A 21,273-nucleotide genomic window follows, 5' to 3' on the forward strand; every position below is an offset into this window, starting at 1 on the left:
GCAAAATGCCACCAGGAGACAAGGTGCTCACTCGCAAGGAAAAGCAACCTGATCTGCAAATCACTTTTTTTCAAACCCACAGATTTTTTTTTTTTTTTTTTTTTTTTTTAATTTATTCCCTCTTTTTCATGCACTCAGTTGGAAAGATAAGGTATACTGTGAGGACTGCGAATGCAAGCAGCTCTGGCTTAGTATTATTTTTAGGAATAACTTTTTAAAGTGTGTTTTTGAAAGACTGCACAGGCAGTTAGAAACGGATGCATGTATCGGCACATGTGCGTATTTATGATGTACCCAATCCTGATGCTTGAATAGATGCAGAGCTGGGACAGTTTCCTTCTTGGAAACCACAAGAAGCCAGGGCTGTCTGCCTGGGAGCCACAGATAAAGAAGGAACCTGAGTGCTTTAGAAAGCAGAGCTAGGAGCTGCAACTACAGAAAGGGGACCTGGAGTGCGAGGTTCCCATTGCTTAACCCCAGGACCAGCCACTCCCATGGGCTGTCTCATGGCTATGAGCTTGGAACCATCACCCATAGGCTCATAGATGCTGGGCTAGGGGAGCTGCAGTTGATGAGTTTATTCCTGTAAGTGCTGAATGTTTTGTTTTAAATTACATGCTTAAAATGTCCATTTGTTCCCATTTGAATATACTCCATTCAAACTTGCCAAGATTTATGTTCTAAAATGGGAACTGATGTCCCATTCTTTACAATCACTGTATTAGCACTCAAATAGTCTTTCTACCCAGCTGGAGAGTTCTTTGAACAATCAGAGCACCTAAATATGGGAGATTCATATCAAGAATGCAGTTTAAAATGCAGAACTTGAAAGTCCAACCAGTACATCTGAGAATGAGAGCAAAAGACATCAAGACCAAAAAAAGTAAAATGCACCATTTCTTTCCTGTTCAAAGCAAGGGTAAAAATTCAGATGTGAAGAACTGCACAGAAAGTACTGCAATAACATACTTATCTAATGAAGACTGAAATAACTCATGAGCTTGTAATAATGTAGCATCAAATAGCAAATATTAACTCATTGTGCAATAACTCTTCTGCAGACTTGAATCTTCCTCTGTTTTAATACTAAACAGTAAAGTCCCACATCCTACCTGCACCTGATATATTTGAATTAGATAATCACTTTATGGAGATGCCTCTCAGTTTTCTATACTCTTAACTTATTTTATCATTTTAGGCTGGGAAAGAGCTCTCCATCACCCCTATTTTACAGATGAAAACTGAGGCCTGAAAGTGTTAAAGGTCAGGTGCATATAGTCATTCAAATTTTGAAGCCACTCAGATGTTTTTGTTATCAGTTTGAGTTTTGGCTGGTTTCAAGATGCAAACTTGTCTGTTTCAAGACTTTCCTGCAAAATGTTCCCTACCTGAATACAAAGTTCCCTCTTATGAAACAGGTCCCTCAGTTTCTTTAACCTTTACCTTCCAGACCTGTAAGGAGAAGTCTGTGTGGTGCACCCCAGTACATTAGCAGCTTTCTGCCAACAGCTACTGCTGCACTCTTGCTCCTCCTGCCTGGGTACAGCACGTTACCGCTAGTGACTGGGCAGCAAAAATGCTTCAGGTTTCTCACATGGCAAAAACCTCTGCTTTGTTACATCTCTCTAAATGCCTCCACTAGTGGTCCATGCAAGAACAAAAGTATCTCAAAGTCTTCTTGATTGATATCTCAATCTGCCCATTTATTTCTCCTGCTGCCTGCTTCACCTAGCTTCTGTCACTGATAATTTGGTTTTAAATGTAATGGATAAGCTTCCAAATCATCCATCTCCCCCTTTATCCACAATTTCTTTCAGTACACTAATGACTGAAAAGTTATATTTTCATTTAATGTGAATTTGCAAAGAAACCTTTAGATAATAGGCAGCTATAATACTCTGACATTGCTGAAGCTATTAGAAGAATAAATCAAAAGAAAATTCTCCTTCTGCTGTCTGCACAAAATGGGGGAAAGGGTAGAGCAGAGGCCCCAGTACTGTGATGCTACACATCAGCTATTACCATAAGTTGCATAGGGCATAGAAATGGTAGTTGCAGCTGGGTTCTCTCTCTGAAGATAAGAGATTATCAAGAGGGAGAAAAAAACACCCACTATGGAAGCTGAAGACATGTTAGTTGCCTTAATCTCAGAATATGTATTTTATTCCTTATTTGCTGCCCTCTTTTAATGCACAGGAAATCATCAATCAAAGGCATTACCCATAGAAACTCCAGTAACTAATTTTTATTTGAATGCTGTAGAGTCTGCTCACACTAATGGTATGTATAGGTCTTTCAGCTATTGTTACTAGTATTTTCATTGCAAGACTATACGTATCTGGATTCTTCCCCAGGAGGGGCCTATGCTACTGTGGAGAGCACTGGAAAGAAAAGCAGTCACAAATGAGCTTTGAAAGTAATTTGTGAAATAGGGAAGAAGCAACCTGCAACACAAGCATTTTGATTTGGCAGAGGAATGTTCTGCTTTGGAACTTGTCCCTGCTTCTAGGCTGAATGAAACTACTCATTTCAGAAATGGTTATTCTACTCCTGCAGCAAAAGCTGTTCTCTTGCACTATGTTTTCTTTCCTGTTTGTCTTAAAGCAAATAATTTGTATGTACTCTCTTGGCTTTCACAGAAGCCCCTCAAAAATCTTGAAGTCACTTAACCATTCCTTTTAAGAAGGCAATAATGCTGGCAGAAGCCACAGAGGGTTTCTGAGACATAGTTGACATCTAGAGGTGCAAATGTTCTGTTGTTGGCCATACCTACACAGTGCAGGGGCAGACACTAATGATTTCTAATTTATCTCTGCTGTGTTTCTGCTCTTTGTTCAAGGAAGGGTAGGGGGGAAAAAAGGGCACTTTAGCATTACAGCTCCAATAAAACATTTATGATTTTAATGCTTTGCATGTTGATCTAGTGTAGTTTATTATGTGACTGATATTTGGGTACTTTAATGATTACTTGACTTGCTCTTATTATGCAAGTAAAAATGTATCTACCTTCACAGTATCACTTAGGTTGGAAAGGACCTCGAGGATCATTGAGCCCAACCTATCAACACAGACCCCATGACTAGACCATGGCACCAAGTGCCACGTCCAATCTCCCCTTGAATGCCTCCAGGGTCGATGACTCAACCACCTCCCTGGGCAACCACTTCCAATGACCAATGACTCTCTCGGTGAAGAACTTCCTCCTCACCTCAAGTCTAAACCTCCCCTGGCGCAGCTTGAGACTGTGTCCCCTTGTTCTGGTGCTGGTTGCCTGGGAGAAGAGGCCAACCCCTTCCTGGCTACAACCACCTTTCAGGTAGTTGTAGAGGGCAATGAGGTCACCCCTGAGCCTCCTCTTCTCCAGGCTAAACAACCCCAGCTCCCTCAGCCTCTCCTCATAGGGCTTGTGTTCAAGGCCTCTCCCCAGCCTTGTTGCCCTTCTCTGGACATGTTCAAGTGTTTCAATGTCCTTCTTAAACTGAGGGGCCCAGAACTGGACACAGTACTCAAGGTGCGGCCTAACCAAAGCAGAGTCCAGGGGCACAATGACCTCCCTGCTCCTGCTGGCCACACTATTCCTAATACAGGCCAGGATGCCATTGGCCCTCCTGGCCACCTGGGCACACTGTTGGCTCATATTCAGGTGGCTGTTGATCAGCACACCCAGGTCCCTCTCTGTTTGGGAGCTCTCTAGCCACTCCGACCCCAAAATCAGCAAAACAGGAGAACACCTTTACAGTGCAGATAACGCTGTACAGCTGATGAAGCTCCAGGATCATTAGTAACTTGACCTTCCTGTATGAGTCCTAATTGTGAATCTAATAATAAATAATCACATGTGGAAGAGTCAATAGAGAAATAATGTAACACACTTCTCTTAGTACCCTATTTCAGCAGAATAAACCATGAGAGGCATTTCAGTAATTTACCGTAGTAAGTGCTCTCAGCAGCTTCTGAGCTGTTTGGTGCTCCAGAATTAAGATAATTATCTTGGTAATTAGTTATATTGTTATTTATTAGTGTCCAGAACATATTCTACTTTTTTTTTTTAATATTTTTTTATTTTAAAAAGGAGTAGGCCTTTCTATTTCTTCCTCCATTACAAAAAATACTTATCTACACATCTTCCTCTTGCCATTTGTTTTCCTTTTCCCTATTTACTACTTTCTCCAAAAAGATCCTAGTTATTGAAAGACAGCTTCATCATTGATGGAACTGCACAAGATTCTCTCTTCTTACATCTCTCTGAGAAGACCACAGGAACCACCCTTAAACAACTGGGTCTGGCAAGGGAACACAGAAAGGGCAGAGCAGCAGTCAGCAGTGCTGCAGACTAAGACCGCAGAGCTGTGCTCTGAAACCTGGGTTTCTCCTCACCTGGACTTACAGGAAAATAGATAAAGTACAAAGTTTGATGAAATAGACTATCACTGAGGAGAACAGGCAATCTCAGTCTCTAAAGCTTGATGAAAATTAGTCTTTGTAACAGTTTCATGATTTTTACCATTCTTGACATAACAGTGGTGAAAAATAGTAGTTCAAGTGTAGGAACCAGGATGAAAAAAGAATGAACTCCTTCTCCAGAGGACTAGAGCTTTGGTAGTTTGGTGATTAGTCCCCCAAAAGCTGATAGGGTGGAAAAAGTCTGGAGCTGAAATCCTGCAGACCTAAGTCACCATTTGGGAAGGATAAGGGGGGGTGGCAACACCTGAGAAAAAGACACAAGGCTAGGGACAGCTGGGAAAGAAGGCTGAGAACTCTTCCATTTGAATGTAGGTGGTTGTGACCTCAATAGAAAGATGCTTCCCTCAGTGTCACCCTTGCTCTCAAAGTGATTTTTATTCCTCCTCTTTAAGAACAGACTGTTATCACTCTTGTTTTCTGTCTTGCATTACTCCCTCTGTGGTACTATTTCTTACAGCCTTAGCAGGAGACAGCTTGTTTGCATATCTCTCTTATAATAAACAACACAGTTTCCAGTTTGTTTAATGCCTCCAGATTTTGTGCTTTCTGTGTACTGGCCTTGTTGCAGTTGCCCTTTCAAACAACTCCAGTTCTGTGAAGCCAAGCTTTTCTTTTTTCTCTAACTTTTGGCTGTGTAGAAGATGGTATTTTATTTTCTTTTCCTTTCTTTCTTTTTTTTTTTTTTTTTGTTTGATTCACTTTGTGACTCAAACTCCAAAAAGTACCATTCCTACTTCTCACCAGCTGGTGGTCCATATGCCACTGCATCTCTACTCTTGTAAACACAAGTTTGAAGTCATGCTTACAGATTGGAGTTTTGGTGGTTAATATGGCAATATGTTAAAATGTCAAATTATGCAGAATTAGTTGGGGTGTGGAGGGGGGAGGCAGTATTCTGCACATTTATAAAACTTTCCTTTAAGGGGCTCCCAGAGGTTTGCAGTCATCAGGGGATTTCTGCAAGTCTGACAGGGTCAGGACAGGAATGGAATTTGGTTTCCACAGCATCTTGATAGAAGCATCTGTGAGAGGCAGTGGCCTCAATGCTGCATACCAACTTGTTTAAGCTCTATATTAGGAACCAAAAATATTCTGGCACATTGCCCATGAAAGAGAGCCAGCTTCTAGCTGAAACTCTTCATTACTCTAGAAAGGGTGGTAAGTGTTCCCCTGAGGAGAGATGGAAGTTTGTGACATACATAGTGTTCTCAAAAGAAAAAAAGAAAATCCTTTGAACTTTGACAATACTTCAGAGAGAACCCTAATGGCTGTGGATGTAACCTGTGTCCGTAGAGCAAGACTGTCAGGTGCTTCAAAGCTTTAGACGTTAGTCCATGTTTTCAACTCAGTAATGTCAGCACCTTCACCACCTGCATTTCAAGCAGATGTACAATCTCTGACCTGTTATGCTTCCTCTTTCTATTGCATAATTGCCCTTAATTTTGGCAATCAGGGCATGACTCTGCAAGCCAATGCCCTAATTTCTAGTGCTGAAGAAAACATCCAGGGTAAGAATAGAAAATGCAGCTAATAGATTTCTGCAAAAAAAAGCTGCCAGTAGTAAAGGGATAACAGTTTTTATTGATTTTACTGATTCTCCTGTTAATAAGGCAGCCCTCTGCCTTTGTGGAAGTTGTAGTTAAGGAGTTTTCATTTCAGTGGCTCATAGCAAAGGTGTAAGAAAACAAGTTCTAGGTGGCTTTTGAAAACCCTAGATCAGTAGCTTTGTGCCATGAATCTGTGCTGCAGGTGCATGCCAACTATGGTTCCAGTTAACACAGACTTGTAGCAGGCAACACTAAACATGAGCGACAGAGGTATCATGTGAGCACTTTGCTCTTCAAATGAATATATAAAAAAATACAAGTAACATTGCCTTTTAGATGCAAGAATATGTAGCTTTTTTGAGTCTTTTTACAATTGCAGTAATCCTTCTGCAAAACTATAGTTAACTGTTTTCAGCTGTTGTGCAGTCTATTCAAACCAATATGTAATGTAACTAATGTAAGCAAGATGAGGTAGATAACACTCAAAAAGGAGTTGTATTTCTGAGAAAAAAAATTGAGTCCTTCAAGGATTCATTCAGTTACTTGGAATTCAGCATACAACAATATTTGTGCCTATTTATATCTCAAGACTCTTTCCCGATGTTGTGTATATAGAGATGATGAATAAGGAGATGGGACAGTCTACAAATCCAGCCTGGCAATTTAATCAGAACTGTCTGCACTGTGTGCCATGATAATCAGTAGTTCTGTGCTATAGGGGGCTTAAGGTTAAAATTGTGGTAAACTTTGTTTTAGCTGTAGAACAGGATTTGGAGAGCTCTCCAGGGGACGGAAATAAGAACGCAAAGCAACTGCAAAGCCACACTAGAGAAGTCCAGTCCACACTGTGTTACCAGCAATGCATTCATTAGAATTTTACTGTCAAAACTGTGACTGAAATCATCCACATTAGAAGAATTCATGTAACATGCAGCTATTGTTGCCTATCTGTTACACATTTATAGGTTATAATAAAAGATGTTTTCTACAGTGGACTGTAGGAGGGTTATCACTGCATTAAAAAAATAAATATGCTTTTAGACGAGAAAAATTGTTCTTTAAAGCAAAGTCTATTAAGCAAAAATGGCTAGACTAGCATTGTTTTACTCAAATGGCTCCAAGTGCAGTGTGCTGGAATTAATGGGACATCTTTCTTGGAGGATTTTCCTTTTACATTTAGATCATATTCAGTCCTGCTTTGTAAAGAAAACCCTCCAGAAGCTCACAGCATGTGAAACCTGTCAGTTCTAGTAGCTGAATCTGCTGAGGCTTTGTCAAATTAGAAAGCATAACACTGTTAAAGGAAAGCAAGTTGAAGTCTACAGTTACTGTAAAACTCTGCATCAGCAGCTTTCTCAAAGTGGAGGGGGAAAAAGATGTTCTTGTTGTCAGAAGTTACCTGTTATTTATAATATTTTGCATCATACGCAGTAGAAAAGACAGTTTTACTCCCCTAACTGACATTTGTTAGCTTACCACCTGTTTAGTGCACTTTTAATTTCTCAGAAAAAAAATCATTATTTTTTAGGTTGTGATTTCTCTTGTAGATTGAGAAGGAGGGCAGGAATGGAGGAGGGGGATGTTGCTTTGTTACCAAACTGTATAGGTCAGCTAAATTTGGCCCAAAGAAATTCATGTCACTCTATCTATGACTCATTTCTTCCTTCTCTTGCCCACATGCTCTGTTGCCAGACCTACCTACAAAGGGATAATTAATGTTCCTTGTGGAAAAGTCAAGACTCCTGAATTTGGCCTTTTCTTCAAATGGGGCTGGGTAAGACTGCATACTCCATAGAGCCTTCCTGATCTTCATTCCTCCAGTAGAGGAAGAGTTTAATACAGAATATTTAATATAAAGACACAACATAAACTGGTGGCATCTTGTGAAGAAATATAACAGGACCAAATAAACATGAAAATGTGCCTCAGGAGAATCCACACTGGTAATGTCATTTTACCAAAGGGTCTTTGGCACCTACCATAGCAGTTCCAGCTGAGGGGAAAGAGTACTGCTTTGCCTTCCACTACTTGGGATAAGGGAGGTAAGTGAATGATGGGACTTTGTATCAGCCCTCTTTGCCCTCCCTTCATCCTTTCCCCCATGAAGCTTACCAGACTGGCACTAACTAGGCTATCCTAGTATACATTTCAAAGCATATGTTGAAAATCTACTCAGAAGTCTGCCTCTTGTGCCTACTGCTCTTGGTTGCATTGGTACAGTTAAGACAGGAAAAGTTTGCTCTTCCTAAAGGGTTGTGAGTGGTCAGAAATGAAGTGGAACACTTGAAGCTCATCTTTGGCAGGGTCATGCTGATAATATGGGTCGAGAAACCAGGCACTTTCTTACATCACTCTGCCTGGTACTCAGTTTGCAAGGCTGCAAGAATAGGGCAGAGCAGGGTTATCAGAGCCAGCTGCTGGTGCAGATTTGGACAAAAATAAGCCAGACCAATCATACACCCCTTTAGTAAGAGCCTGTTTATGAATTCAGCACTGGGAAGACATAGGACTGAAGGCCTATTTGGACTTGCGTAAAAACTTATTGCTCTGCTTTTTTTTGACTAGGACAATCAAATTTCCTGTGTTGAGCTATGCTACTGCTTTCCAAGTGATTTACTTAAACATCATTGATACTTTGTCTTTCACCACTCTACTTACATTGCTTTAGGCTAGTTTGCTAAGTTTCTCATTTTTATCTAGCCTTCAGAGTATTTGTCTCACTTGATCTTTCATTCTTTAATAGTCTTTCATCAATCTAAGTCAGAATACAAATAAAAGCATAATTTCTATTCACAAGCTGAGAGTCAAAACTAAGTATGGAATTTATTTTTAATTCAAATAGAACTGTTTAAGTGCTGTAGATTGGTTATGAGCAGTCTAAAAATCTTTCCCTATAGAAAGCAGCACTTTCCCCATCATAAAGGATGTGCCTCTGTCTGTGAACGTATTTTGTTACTAATTTCCCACTGAGTTGCTAAGAATATTGAGCAGAGCTGCAGAATATGTACTTTCAGTCACCCATAGATCTGCATTAAATATTGGAATATATTTGGTACATGTTGGTCTGGACTGTTTCTGATTAATTCCTTGAATATACTACTTCCTTGTTATGGAACAGAGAGAGGATATAATATATCCCAAAATGACCCAGAGTTACAAACTTAGTTTATATACTTGTGTGCAAAGTCATTCGCCTTACATTTAGTGCTACCTAAATGTCATTGCAAGCACCTCCATCTGTAGAACTTCTTGGCAGAAAGACCAATTATGCAGATATACAGACAATTTCTTATTTTAGCTGTAGGCTACTCTGTACAGGTGAGGCATTGAAAACTCTCTTAATTTGTGCAGTATCTTGGTTAAGCCAGTATCCCTGAGTCAAATGGCAGCACACAGATTTAACACTTTAACAGAAATGCACAGAAAATAGGAGTGCTGATGGCTTCTCTCTTCAAAATCCCTACTGCAAGAAGGAGCTCTTGAGAGATGGTGTGGGAGATAAGTTGCCATCCATTGCTGGGAATTCCAGTATAGCTCTAGGTAGGCCTTAAAAATAGAGTATTTCCTTAAACTGACCCTCTTGTCTAAATGGCAGTTGCAGGTAACAGAAACCCAAAATGAGCTCATTTGAAAATTTCAAAGTTAAGGCCCATTGCTCCAGCATAAATATGAAACTTGGTCTTGTTGAGGGCAGCATTTTGGAGCTGATGGGTCATGAGAATTTCTTGTAAACATGAGGGACTTTGTAGCAGGAACTTCATGATGATCATAGTGGCTTCCATCAAAAGATTGAAATGCCTATTTTATTTTTTTCTAGGACACCCTCCTCCTCTTTTTCCTCTTTATTTTGAAGATGGGGAAAATGAAGGTGAAATGGTAAAAAATTTCATTTTGCTCTGAGTAGCTGAAATGGCATTTATGTAGACATGATGTCCCAGTATGCCATGTTAAGTCAGTCAGCTACTGCTCTACAACAATATTCCTCTCAAATATCATTTGCCTTTCTGGGTGCAAGTCACTAGCATGACATCTGTATATGTTCTGCTGTAAACAAATTCTCAGTTATGGTTTTGCTCACACAGTAACAGCTGGGCAGATTCAGGATGGAAGCTAGATTTCTCAGTCCTTTACAAATGCGTATGTGAAGAAAATAATGCTTTAAGAGGCAATACAAGTGCATGTGACATAGAGGCCCTTCTTATCCCAGTATAAACATTACTACAAAGGAAGTGATGAGCGGTGACTCTGTGCACTGTTCAATGAGGTGGATATTTTCACTCCTGGAAGAACTGAATAACAATACTTGTGCTTTTCACATGAGCAAGACGATGGTCACACACATGAGAGAAATCCAGCAAGAAGCTCGAGACACTTACGATCCTGTTATCCTGCTTGAGGATTCTGTAAATTATACATCCCTCACAGTCATGAATTCCAAAAAGCATGATTATAGCTCACTATCTACTGCCTATTTTCAGCACATTGTACTTCAAGCTAAGCTGGCTGTAGGTTATCAGTAAAACATTAACACAATTCAGCCCCTTATTTTTTATTTTTTTTTTTAAAATGTGAAAAGCTTTTTAGTTTTGATATATTTCAGACGCTTTTTACTTTTAAAGAACATTGACTCAAGTGTGGGGATGCAGAGGATGCATGCTACAGTCACTTGTGTGTAAATCAAGAATTGATTGCTAAATTAAATTGCCTAAGCTATGCCAGCAGCAGCAGAGCTGGCAATTGCAAAAGCCTGTAATAAAGTGTGGCAGACAAGTTATCTTGTTCCTTTCATCAGTCTGTGCATTCTAGCAGCAGCAAGCATTCAAATAGTGCTTGATTTCACCACAGAGCAAACTCAAGTATGGTTCACAAACTATACTGCCCTTGAACCATCTGGAGTCTGCAGCTTGGAACCTCTGATACTCTTGAGCTTACAAAATTGTTGTTACTGCTGTAGTCATTGTCACTGTTTGCTTTGTAAGTTGTTGCTTTCACTATTCAGTATATATTCCACCAATACCTCTGGTCAGGGCATTTAGATAACTGAAGTCTAGTCGTTATTAGCAGTACAGGGAATACAGAAAGCACACAATTTGCTAACCTTTGAGTTTTCTCACTATCAGTGACCATTGCATCTTGAGGAGGGGTGAGGCAACCCAACAATAGGAGAAGAAAATTTTCTGGAATCTCTACTCCCTATGAGACAAAGTTTTGAACTAATCACAAACACTATAAAAAAAAAAAGAACTTTCTCCCCCCCCCCCCCCCCCCCCCCAATCTGTTGAGAAGCTTATGCACTGTAGCTTAGTAATGCACTTTGCCTTGCAAGAAAGAGGTAGGCAGAGCATTATTGGTAAGCTTGGTATTACCTAGGTCCAGCCTCTTCTCCATGACTCACTGCAGCTCTGAGTTGATGGCATGGCTCATCTCCTCCTACCCACTTCCTTGGTCTCTTCAGATGTTTGCTCAGCTCCCACTTGCCTCTGCAGGACCCTTCACACAACTATGCCTTGCTTTATTCAACTTGAATCTGCTCTGTTCTCTCTTCCTGTTCTGTTTCTTGTTTGCTAGACGTTTACTCCATTCAATATTTATCTAGAATTATAACACAACAGTTACAACAAGTGACTGGAGATTATTCTTTCCATTGCAGCGTCACTGCCTTTTATATCATTCTTCAGAGCACAGTGTTGTAGAACAACATAACAGTGCCTCCTGCCTCAGCTGTGGTGCTGATTTGACTGACTAGCGCAGGTGACAGCAACAGTGGGAATGACATGTGAGGGACTTTAGTATGAGCTACACAAGCACACTATCCCCCTGACACCATTAATACATTTCTCATAGGTGCTGGTATAGGTACATCAGGATGGTCCTGCAACGCAACTGACCTGAACATATCCATGTGCTTCCATTGCTCCCTTTGCTATTCTTGACAACCACCAAACTTAAAGCTCAGTGTAGTCTTGAAGGCAGAGAAATCTGTGGTTTAGCTGCGCTGCATCACACCTTGGTTGGCAGCATGAACAAACCAGGTATGCTGATAATAGTACTGCAGGGCTGCTACTGCTGCTGGGTCTGCCTGGGACACAAAATCATCTTGAAAAGTAGAGAAAGATGAAAAACCTCTTTTAATTCTCCTTTTTTTCCATCCCTCTTTCTAAATGGACCAGCATTCACCCAGCTAGGTGACTTTTCTACCGTGACTTCTAATGACCCCAAACTCATGGTGCTTTCACATCAGCGTTTCCCTGCGCCCTGTTTCTTCTGAGCTTTCCCTGTGCTATCTCTTCGCTTGTGTCCTCAGCTGGGGTTTCAGGCACAAGCATCAGCTAGAGCCTGCAGGTAATGTTGAGCAGATACTGGAGCTGCTGCTTGCACAACTCTGCTACTGTCCTGTGGCATTGTGTCTCTTTAAAAGGAATTCCAGTTCCTTTTATATTAGCTGTGGATGTGAAGACAAGACTTAGGGTAAAGTAAGCCAGGGTTTTTGGTTAACTTTCTAGATAAAAAGGTCCTCTCCTTATGTTCAAGTAACTATGGTAAAATTAATGTAGATACAGGCTGAGAGAAGGAACAAGGACAAGGTAGGGATGGCAGGAAATTGCAATGTGTTCATTAGCATATGAAAAGGGCTATATTTATACTGAGTGCAAGGAAGGCAGCATGATCTAGTGAGCATTTAGAAAGGTGCTCACATTTTTCACTAAACTGCCACTGAAAACTTTTCTCTAGGACCTCACATCTCTCTAATATTCTTTTGAAGAGACTGATATTCTTTCCTTACCACAGATTAAGTCAAACATGCTTGAGAAAAGTCCAGGTCTAAAAATTCAAAAGACTTGGATCAAGGTGCTGACATACTACTAGATGTGTGAATCATACAAATCACTTTCATATGTTCTGAAACAAAGACTACAATGAAATGAAGACATCACCTTTCAGTTTCCTTGAGACATGGATCACTTTTATCAGAGATCCCTGGATGATTAGTGTAGAGCCACTATTGATGCTACCAAAATAGATTAATCCACAGTTGGGGAATACTGTGGTTACATTGCAATCTGGAAAACAGAATCCACTTCTTTACAGGCACTAATTAATCGAGCCTGGCAGTTGATGGTGTTGATGATGTGTCCTGTTTTATGTACTTTTAGATACACATTACAGCCTATTGTAGATCTTGACAATCTTAGAACTATGGGTATAGATTTGCAGAGTTTTGAATTGCCTTTGAAATTTTAGGAGAAGAAAGTGAAGAAAGAGAGAAAAAGAGCAAGCTAGCTTTTATTGAACAATCTCTGCCTTCTTAACTGGCATTTCCCATGGAGTGAGATACTCATACAAGTAGAAAACACTGAGAATCTGGTCAATATTTCTGCACAAAAGTCCATCTGGAGCTATCTCATGCCAAACCTTACAACATTTTCCCCTGAAAGCTGATTGTTATAACCTGTATTTCAAGCAGGATTCAATGGAAGTAAATAAAAAGCTACCACGAGTTCGTACAGGAGTTACGGTGGAACTGATCTTTCGTTTGCGCATCTAGCCGTGCTATGGGTTCAACCTGACTTAAAGGAGCAATTTTCAGAGTGCTTGCAATTTTATGTGCCAGCCACCACAGACCTGCAAAGATTCAGTCTTGGAAGGGATGTGCTCATCTCGAACATATACACCAAAGACAGCAACTGCTAAGAGTAGAAATAAGATAGTATAGGTATATATGAAATGTACTTTAAGTCATTGTTTATAGACATGAAAAAGAATTAAATCCAGAAAACTGTATTTAAAAGAGTGTAATCAGAAGTAATTAATGTTCAAAGTGACTGTGTAACCATACACAGCCAACCTACATAAATGCAGATACTTAAGAGGTTTGTGATTAGTAGTTAGCCTTGCCTCCTGCCTAATGTATTGGTACCTTGAGATGCTATAAACACTATGCACTGCTAAGAATTCTTCACAGTGTGAAGACTTCATTGCAGTAACTGATCCTTCTAGCTGATTTTTTTTTCCACAAAATAGCATGTTTCCACTTCTAGAGGAAGTTCTCCCTGTGTCAGATTGAATACTGGTAACTTCCCACCTCTGCTTCCTACTGCTCCTTCCACTTGTAACACTGTCATGCCAAGCCCCTGCAGGAAAGAACAGGTTGTGACATTACAGGTCACAGTGGCCCTGTGGTCTGCAAGGAGAATATATTGCTACATTACAGAGGCAAATTGTGTTTTCCCAGCTAGATTCCCCCACTCAGAGGAGTGAACGAATACAACACTAAGAGATGTATTATTCATTGTTTGTGTTGCCCTAGCTCAGTGAATTCAGAGTTCAATAAATTGTGGGTCATCAGTGGATCAATTACACAGGTTCCGGCATTTGCCACTCTGTCTGAGAGAGACAACCCCAGTTCTTGGGGTGCCCCAGACGCTCTGTGTTAGACAATGTGTAGAGCTCACTCAACTTCCTGAACTGCTGCCTTATAACATTTGGCCCTGTGGGTTCCCGAGGATGGTCAATGTGGAGCAGCTCTTCTGAACAGTGTTATATTCTGTGCCTGTTCTTCACATTTAAAAGACCTTCTTATATTGAAGTGCACTAAGGAATGAAAACATGGATCTCTATAACCCTGAGAGTTTTCAACCTGGCTGTGTAGGCTGTCCTATGAATAGCCAGCTTTCTCCTCTTCTCCTGTTTCTCCAGCAAGGTTTCAGTTTGTTTCATTTTTGTGAATTCCTTATTCCCTTCTCCACTGTCTTTTGCAGGAGCCTTGTACACTCTGTGTACCCCAGCTCTATAGCTGTTGTGGAATCACCACTAGTCTTGGGGCCAATACCATCCCAGCTCATGTGGGATGGCACATCTCAGCTGGTTTCAAAGAGAGAATGGAGAAGGAGCTGGGTCCAGGGGAAAGAGCAGAACATATTCAAGTATTGTGTGGGAACGGCTGTAACAAAAAACACCTGACCTGCCGTTTTCCCTCTTGTTTATTTCTTCCTTCCACTAGCTTCAGGATGTTTCCCTTCATGGCCACTCTGAAGCTACTGTGCTTAAAGGGCAAGGTAATACGATTTTTTCTGGGGTGCCAGGCTCAGATAAGTTTATGAAAAACCTAATTCTCTCATATCTGAATGTTCACTGGGTATTTACAATAACTACCCCAGATGTTAAATTGTGAAGAGTTCTGCCAGTGTGCATACAAGACAATCACCATAGACAGAGGGCCTGGAAAAGTTCAGGCTGGAGCAGCACAACTTCTGTGATGGGTCTCAGGAGAGAACCTCCTCCTCCAGGAATATAGGGAGCCTTTGCACTGGCCTTATACTGGCTGGGGTGATGAGGACAAGCCTCCATCAGAAGCAACCTTTGCACACAAGAATTGTAAACAGAAAACCTCATTAAACTCCTGACACAGCTTGACCCTTCTCTTGTTGGAATTAATAGCTAAACTCCCACTTCCTTCAGCAGGCAGTATGGGCTTTTCCATCTATATAATACTCAAGAAATACTGAGGTGAGGATTGCTGCTCGCTTCACAGCTGCAAAACAAGGGGATTAGAAAAGTGGAAATTTATGGTTGTTTACTCCTGACAGCAAATTCTTCCCTTTTCAATACATTCCTGAGCTCATTACCCTGGACTTTGCAGCCCATTATTACAAATGTGGTAAGAGCTTGTTTACTAAAACCAGAGGCCAAAGCATGCTCAAGAAAGTTTTACAAGTATTGTATTGCATATGTGTGTACATGCTTATCAAGCAAACACGTAAATATATATTTGCTTGCATCTTCTAAGAGATTAATTCATGACATAAGTGTTTTTATATCGTATGTGATCTTGTTTGAAATTTTGACTAAACACAGGACTGTTTACTGAGGTGCTTTCTCAGTCATTACTCAGGAAAAACGTGCAGCTTTAGCATTATAGTTCTTATACACAGGCAAAGCCATAATACATTGCACAGTTTTTTTGTACTTTCATCTCTAAAGTTATAAATCCTTAATCAGTATGAGACACTACCAAAAAAAAAAAAAAAAGGTACAACTGAAGCACTTTATAAATAAAATCTGTTAGAAACTTTTGAACATGGATTTCCAAGTCCACAGGAAGCGACATAACCTCCCCTTCACAAATGAAAAACAGGATTTTATTTTTTTTTCAGCCCAGAGTTCATTAAACACTTGGTCAGTTCTCTGTTCTTTTACATTTGCCACTTTGTCCCCAGTTATTTCCATAATTTTAGAACTTTTCTACATTTCTGATAATGCAGGATAGCCTTTCCAAACTCCAGAAATACAAAAAGTTGTGCTTGGACAACAGTTGTCACTAACTGGCGTCTCCAGGTTGAAAGGAGGAATTTGGGCTTGTCTAATTAAACCAAGTAAGAGAAGGGCCAGCATTTTGGATTATTAAAATAAGATCCATAAAGTATTTAAAAGGTAGTAAAAAGTTCAGCTTATCGCTTTGTAATACCTCAGGGTTTTATTCATAGACACAATTTTACTGCTGTTTAAAAAAGGGCTGGAATGCTTTCTTCTTCTTCTGTTTTTTATCTTTTTTTTTTCACCCCCCTTTCTCAGCAACATACACAAAAACAATCTTCCCCCAAAGCAGACTTGCACTCGGACATGGGATGAAAAGCTTATGTTTATAAAAGCCATCTCCTTTTGCTTAAAGCACAGAGATGTGCTGAGAAACTGGTACAGCATGACAACATTTTAAACACGGAGGAGACAAGATTTATCTGGCTGGTATACAATATAAAACAAAAATCGAACACCAGTGTTACAGCATTATATTGAAACAAGCCACAGTAATTAGATGCTTTGAAGTCAAGCCTATATTTTCTTCAGCTTTTTTATGAATCATTGATCCACTTTCCTCATTAAGTGGATTGACAGGCTCTCGCAGTAAATGGACAAGTGAGTACAACATTTATGTAATCAAATATCCTGTGCATCTGGCAATAAAACATATTTGTGTGTAAAACACGTTTTCTGAATTGACATCCCTGTAAAAGATTTACTAGAATAACCACTTTCCTTTTCTTTTGTCTCTTCCCTTGCATCATCATACAATCCAGTATTTCACGCTGATCACATTAAGCAAAACATTTTCTAAGTGCCTGTATCATTCTTTGTGCAACTGAACATTTCTTCTTTATAATGAGATGTAAATAAATTGTCTCACTTACCTTATTTTCTCCATCTCTGCCGCAGAGGCCTACAAGAAATCAAATAATAGGAGCAAGTGAATGAAAGAAAACATTCACTCTGCAGATTTATGCATAGTTAAGGCTTTCCAAATCGTTTTCGACAAGTGTCTACAAAGCGACGGTGAGCGAACCCCACATCTGCATTAGCTGAAAATAACATTGACAGACGAACTGGGGAATAATGCAGCACGCTGCAGGAGCACTGTATACCCACGAGCCATGGGCAACAGAATGACTCAGTTGTAGCGCTGAGGCAGAAAATGGGGAGGGGAAAAAAATAAACCAAAAACCAACGAGCGAGCAGCAGCAAGTAACAGGTTACTGTGCCTCCTGGGTTTCAGAGGGAAAGTTGAAATGCGGAGCTCCCCTCTGCCAGGTGGGCATGGCAGCAGGGCTCTGCCGGCTGGGGAAGGACCCTGACTTCATCACACGTGAGTTTTGAGCTCAATTCGTCATCTTTCGCAGAGCCCGACAGATGGAAGGGGCACAAGCTTGCCTCCTTAGTGGGAGTTTCAAGTGATCAAATCACTTTCCTCAAGTAATACCTTATCTCGACAATTAACATCTCAATACATGGAGGCTCTAGGTTAACCCTTTCACTGCTAACCCGGTCTGTGGCTTAGAAGTCCGGTACTTCCTCAGGTCCTTCTGCCTGCAGCTGCAGCAGGGCTCCCATTAACCCTTTGCCATCAGCGCGGCACCCCTATAGCCCTGAATCTTCGCATCTCAGCAGAGCCGTAGGTGGTTATTTCATGAATGTGTTTGTTTTCTTCTTATCGTATAGATGTTATAAACTGCTACTTAGCTGTAGCACAGAGACTCATTAATCTCTCTGTCGTTACTTCCATTGAAAGCATAGTCTTGTTAACTCTTTGATTTCTTTTTCTTCATAATCTCATGCAGATCCTTAATAGCTGCTTCCATTTCATTCTATCACACCCCTGGCATAGAATCTCATCAATCCCCCTGGTCCCACTTTATTGTGACTGAGGAACGAGCACTCGGAGCAATCCTGCAATCTCTAGAGCCAGATAAATCCCAGCATCACAGAATCTCTTATTTATACTGAAGGCATTGCTCATTAATCATAGACACTTTAAACCTTATTGATTAATGGCTAACAATCATATTTGAGTATGAAATAAATTAAAGATTAAAAATAGGGAAATGTAAATTTAATCAGTTAACCAGCAGGAAATCTGTCAAGCTGCCTAATAAAACATCCCAAATGATAAATTGTGGGTTCTTCGTTGGGTCACCCATCTTCCCCTCTTCTCATTTACTGTTGATTTGCTTATTAGATAAGTTGTCAGCCAGGCTGGTGTTTGCGTGCCAGTGTCTGATGACATGCATTAAGGACTTTAGGCATTCACCATAACTTGGTACACAAGAAGCCAGCTGCAGGAAAAGCCCTCCTCAGCTTCAGTAATGGATGCAATACACGTTTATATGGTCCCTGCAAATCTTTTGGAAGCACAGGGTTGCCCATGATAAATCACAGATTTTGGGATTGAAAGTCATGCACAGGAACCCATAAATACTTTCTCTAATTGGTATCTATCCATTGAATCTGTGTGTATTCTGTAGCATGCAGGAAATAATGTAAGTGTTGCTGACCAGAAAATGACCCACAGGGGTTTTCTCCTTAGACATAGGAAGCTGCTGGCAGCCCCCTGGACTTGACAGTTTGGTTTTCTGGAGATGAAATCTCAAAAACTACTTTAATCATCACATTCCTCTCATTTTGGGGAGACTCAACATAGTTTACTACAGGGCCTCTTACTTTTGCTTTGCCTTGGTCCTGTGAACCCATGAAGAAAGAGTACTTGGAATATCAAGTATATTTCAGTCCTCCTGTTATGGCAGTTTCTACAGATGTAAGGGAAAGCTGTCTGGCCTTGATTTTGCCTAGTGCTTTGAATAGTGCTGCTTTCAAAAGGTTGGACTGGGGGGTGTTTTGTGTGATTAAAGCACAGGATGAAGAAAAGGAGCTGTAGGCTGGCTTTCTGGCTATACTCATCTGTGAATGCAGGTGAGTCACTTGCTGCCAGTCCTGACTGGAAATTACTGGGGAAAATAAACACAGTAAATGCCTGACACCAAAACAAATCAGAAAACTAAACCAAGGTGCAATTGCTTCCATAGGAACTATGAACCTTTATTTTTTTTTTTTTTAAATGTTTTGTTTGTGGTAGGGCCTTTTTCGTAGCTCCTTACTGTAAAAACTGATTGTTTTCTGTGACATGGTCAATTAACCTTTGGACCTTTAGGGGCATTGTCTACCTTTCCCTGGCAGCCTGTGCAGCAAAACAATAGAGGGCTCCTCTCTAATGTGGGAGCAATGGGTTCAGCTCAGTCCTCTTTGAGAAGGATGCTCTGACTTAGGTCAGAGCCCTTTTTGGGCTGCAGTACTTCAGTACTCCGTTAATGGGGATCTACTTATAATACATAAATACGAGTACATGAAAGGACTAAAGCCCAAATCTTCTTCAGGGGAATGCCCTAGCAAACAGTTTATCTTTTCAGATAACGGTGTTCCATAAGAAGGATCTTTTGTCATCCTTTTAATTTCCTCCTCATTCTTTTGTTAAATATTTATTATCAGTCATCTACTTTTTCTTTTTCCTCTCTTTCCTCCCTTTCCTTTTCTCCCCCAAAAGCCTTAGAAACTTAAAATTATTTTAAATTCTGTGGGTTTTAGAAACAGCTCTGTTTTAATGAGGTGACATGTTTGCTAAGGCAAAATTTCTGTTTCCTAGCCATTATCCCTTTGAAAGTGCCTGTGCACTTCCATCATCCTCCCATTGTTATCTATCTAGGCTCTTACCTGATGTGTCCTTCTGAGCAGATTTTAGAATATAATCTAAAACGCTCTGAATTGGCCATTTTAAGGACCAGTGTTGTCCTGAAAAATCTTGTGGGACCTATTTCATGAAGAAAGACTGAAGTAAAATTTGATATAAAAATGTCCTTTCCAGTATGTAAGTTGCTGTTTATTAGGTTGATTCATTTCAAGTGCTTCTTGATGCTTGATCTTAACAGTGTGATTAAAGATGTGCAATTTTTTTTCTTTAAATAAAATATTTTAATTAAGTTCAGTAATTACCTTTAATTACAGAAACATCTCTTGTGATTTAAACACCTGGATTTTTTAAAACATATCAGGACAATGTAACTAAAGAATTAATTCAACCAGCCTAAAAATAAATAATTTGGGCTTTTAACAAGAGGGTTGCCCTCAGGAATTCAATATTCTATATTTCCATATACAGTTTCTACTTAAAATACTGGGACTGGTTTGAAGATTTTCCTTTCTACAAAAGTACTTAGTGTGGCAACTTTGCCTGAAAGAACTTTCAGGCAATGCCTAAGAAGCATTGTTTCCAAGTATTTGAAGAGAGCAAATATAAAACACACAAAAACTCTCAAGACTCTCCTTTCTGGAAGTGCTGAGCATTAAAAAGTTAATTCTGGAGCAGGCATTCAAAAGACAAATCAGTAGCACTCTTTTAAAAAATATCCTGCACCTCTTAACCCCACCTTCTTCTTATTCTAGATTGCAAATTGATACTCTTTGAGAACACATTAGCTGGATTGACTGAAAACAGCAATGTTGTTAATGGAAACCACTAGCAATTTTACTGTGGGCTTTTTCCAGATAGCCTAAGAACCACTAAGCTGTTTTCAGGTCAGCAGAGAGAATGAAAAATACTGTAACACTCTAATATTTTCTTACTCTATATTTGATTAAGGAAATAATGTCAAGACAATGGCAGAACATTCTTAGTCATTGGCATACATAAAACTGAATATAGTGATTGAATTCTTTGACTTTTTGGCTATATGATCAGTATTGATTATTGAATGAAAACTTTTGAAAATAAAATAAAAAGTCATGGTGATAAAGTATCTATCATTCTATTCAATTCACATGGTAACTGCATTGGTAAAATCCCGTGTTTGTCTTATTTTCTTGATTGTATTGTCACTTTCTGAAGTAATCAAGAGATTTTAGAGCTTCCAGATTTGTAATGAAATTTCCTTCCCATAAGATT

General features: G+C 39.9%; 1 protein-coding gene across 6 annotated transcripts in view; it reads right to left on the reverse strand.

The window, feature by feature from the left end:
- The window catches only part of BEGAIN (brain enriched guanylate kinase associated), a 168,688-nt gene that overhangs the window by 101,593 nt on the left and 45,822 nt on the right, over window positions 1-21,273 (reverse strand). For 5 of the 6 annotated variants that reach the window (XM_068160134.1, XM_068160133.1, XM_068160132.1 and 2 more), the window contains one exon: window positions 17,198-17,226. In XM_068160134.1, the coding sequence (XP_068016235.1) occupies window positions 17,198-17,226 (29 nt within the window). Of the gene's footprint in view, window positions 1-17,197; window positions 17,599-21,273 lie in introns of those variants that run through there. The other variant, XM_068160135.1, reaches the window with a different exon arrangement.

This window comes from Melanerpes formicivorus, unplaced genomic scaffold (assembly GCF_026170545.1).
Source record: "Melanerpes formicivorus ecotype bairdi unplaced genomic scaffold, bMelFor1.0.p_v2 SCAF_48, whole genome shotgun sequence".
Classification (NCBI taxonomy): Eukaryota; Metazoa; Chordata; class Aves; order Piciformes; family Picidae; genus Melanerpes; species Melanerpes formicivorus.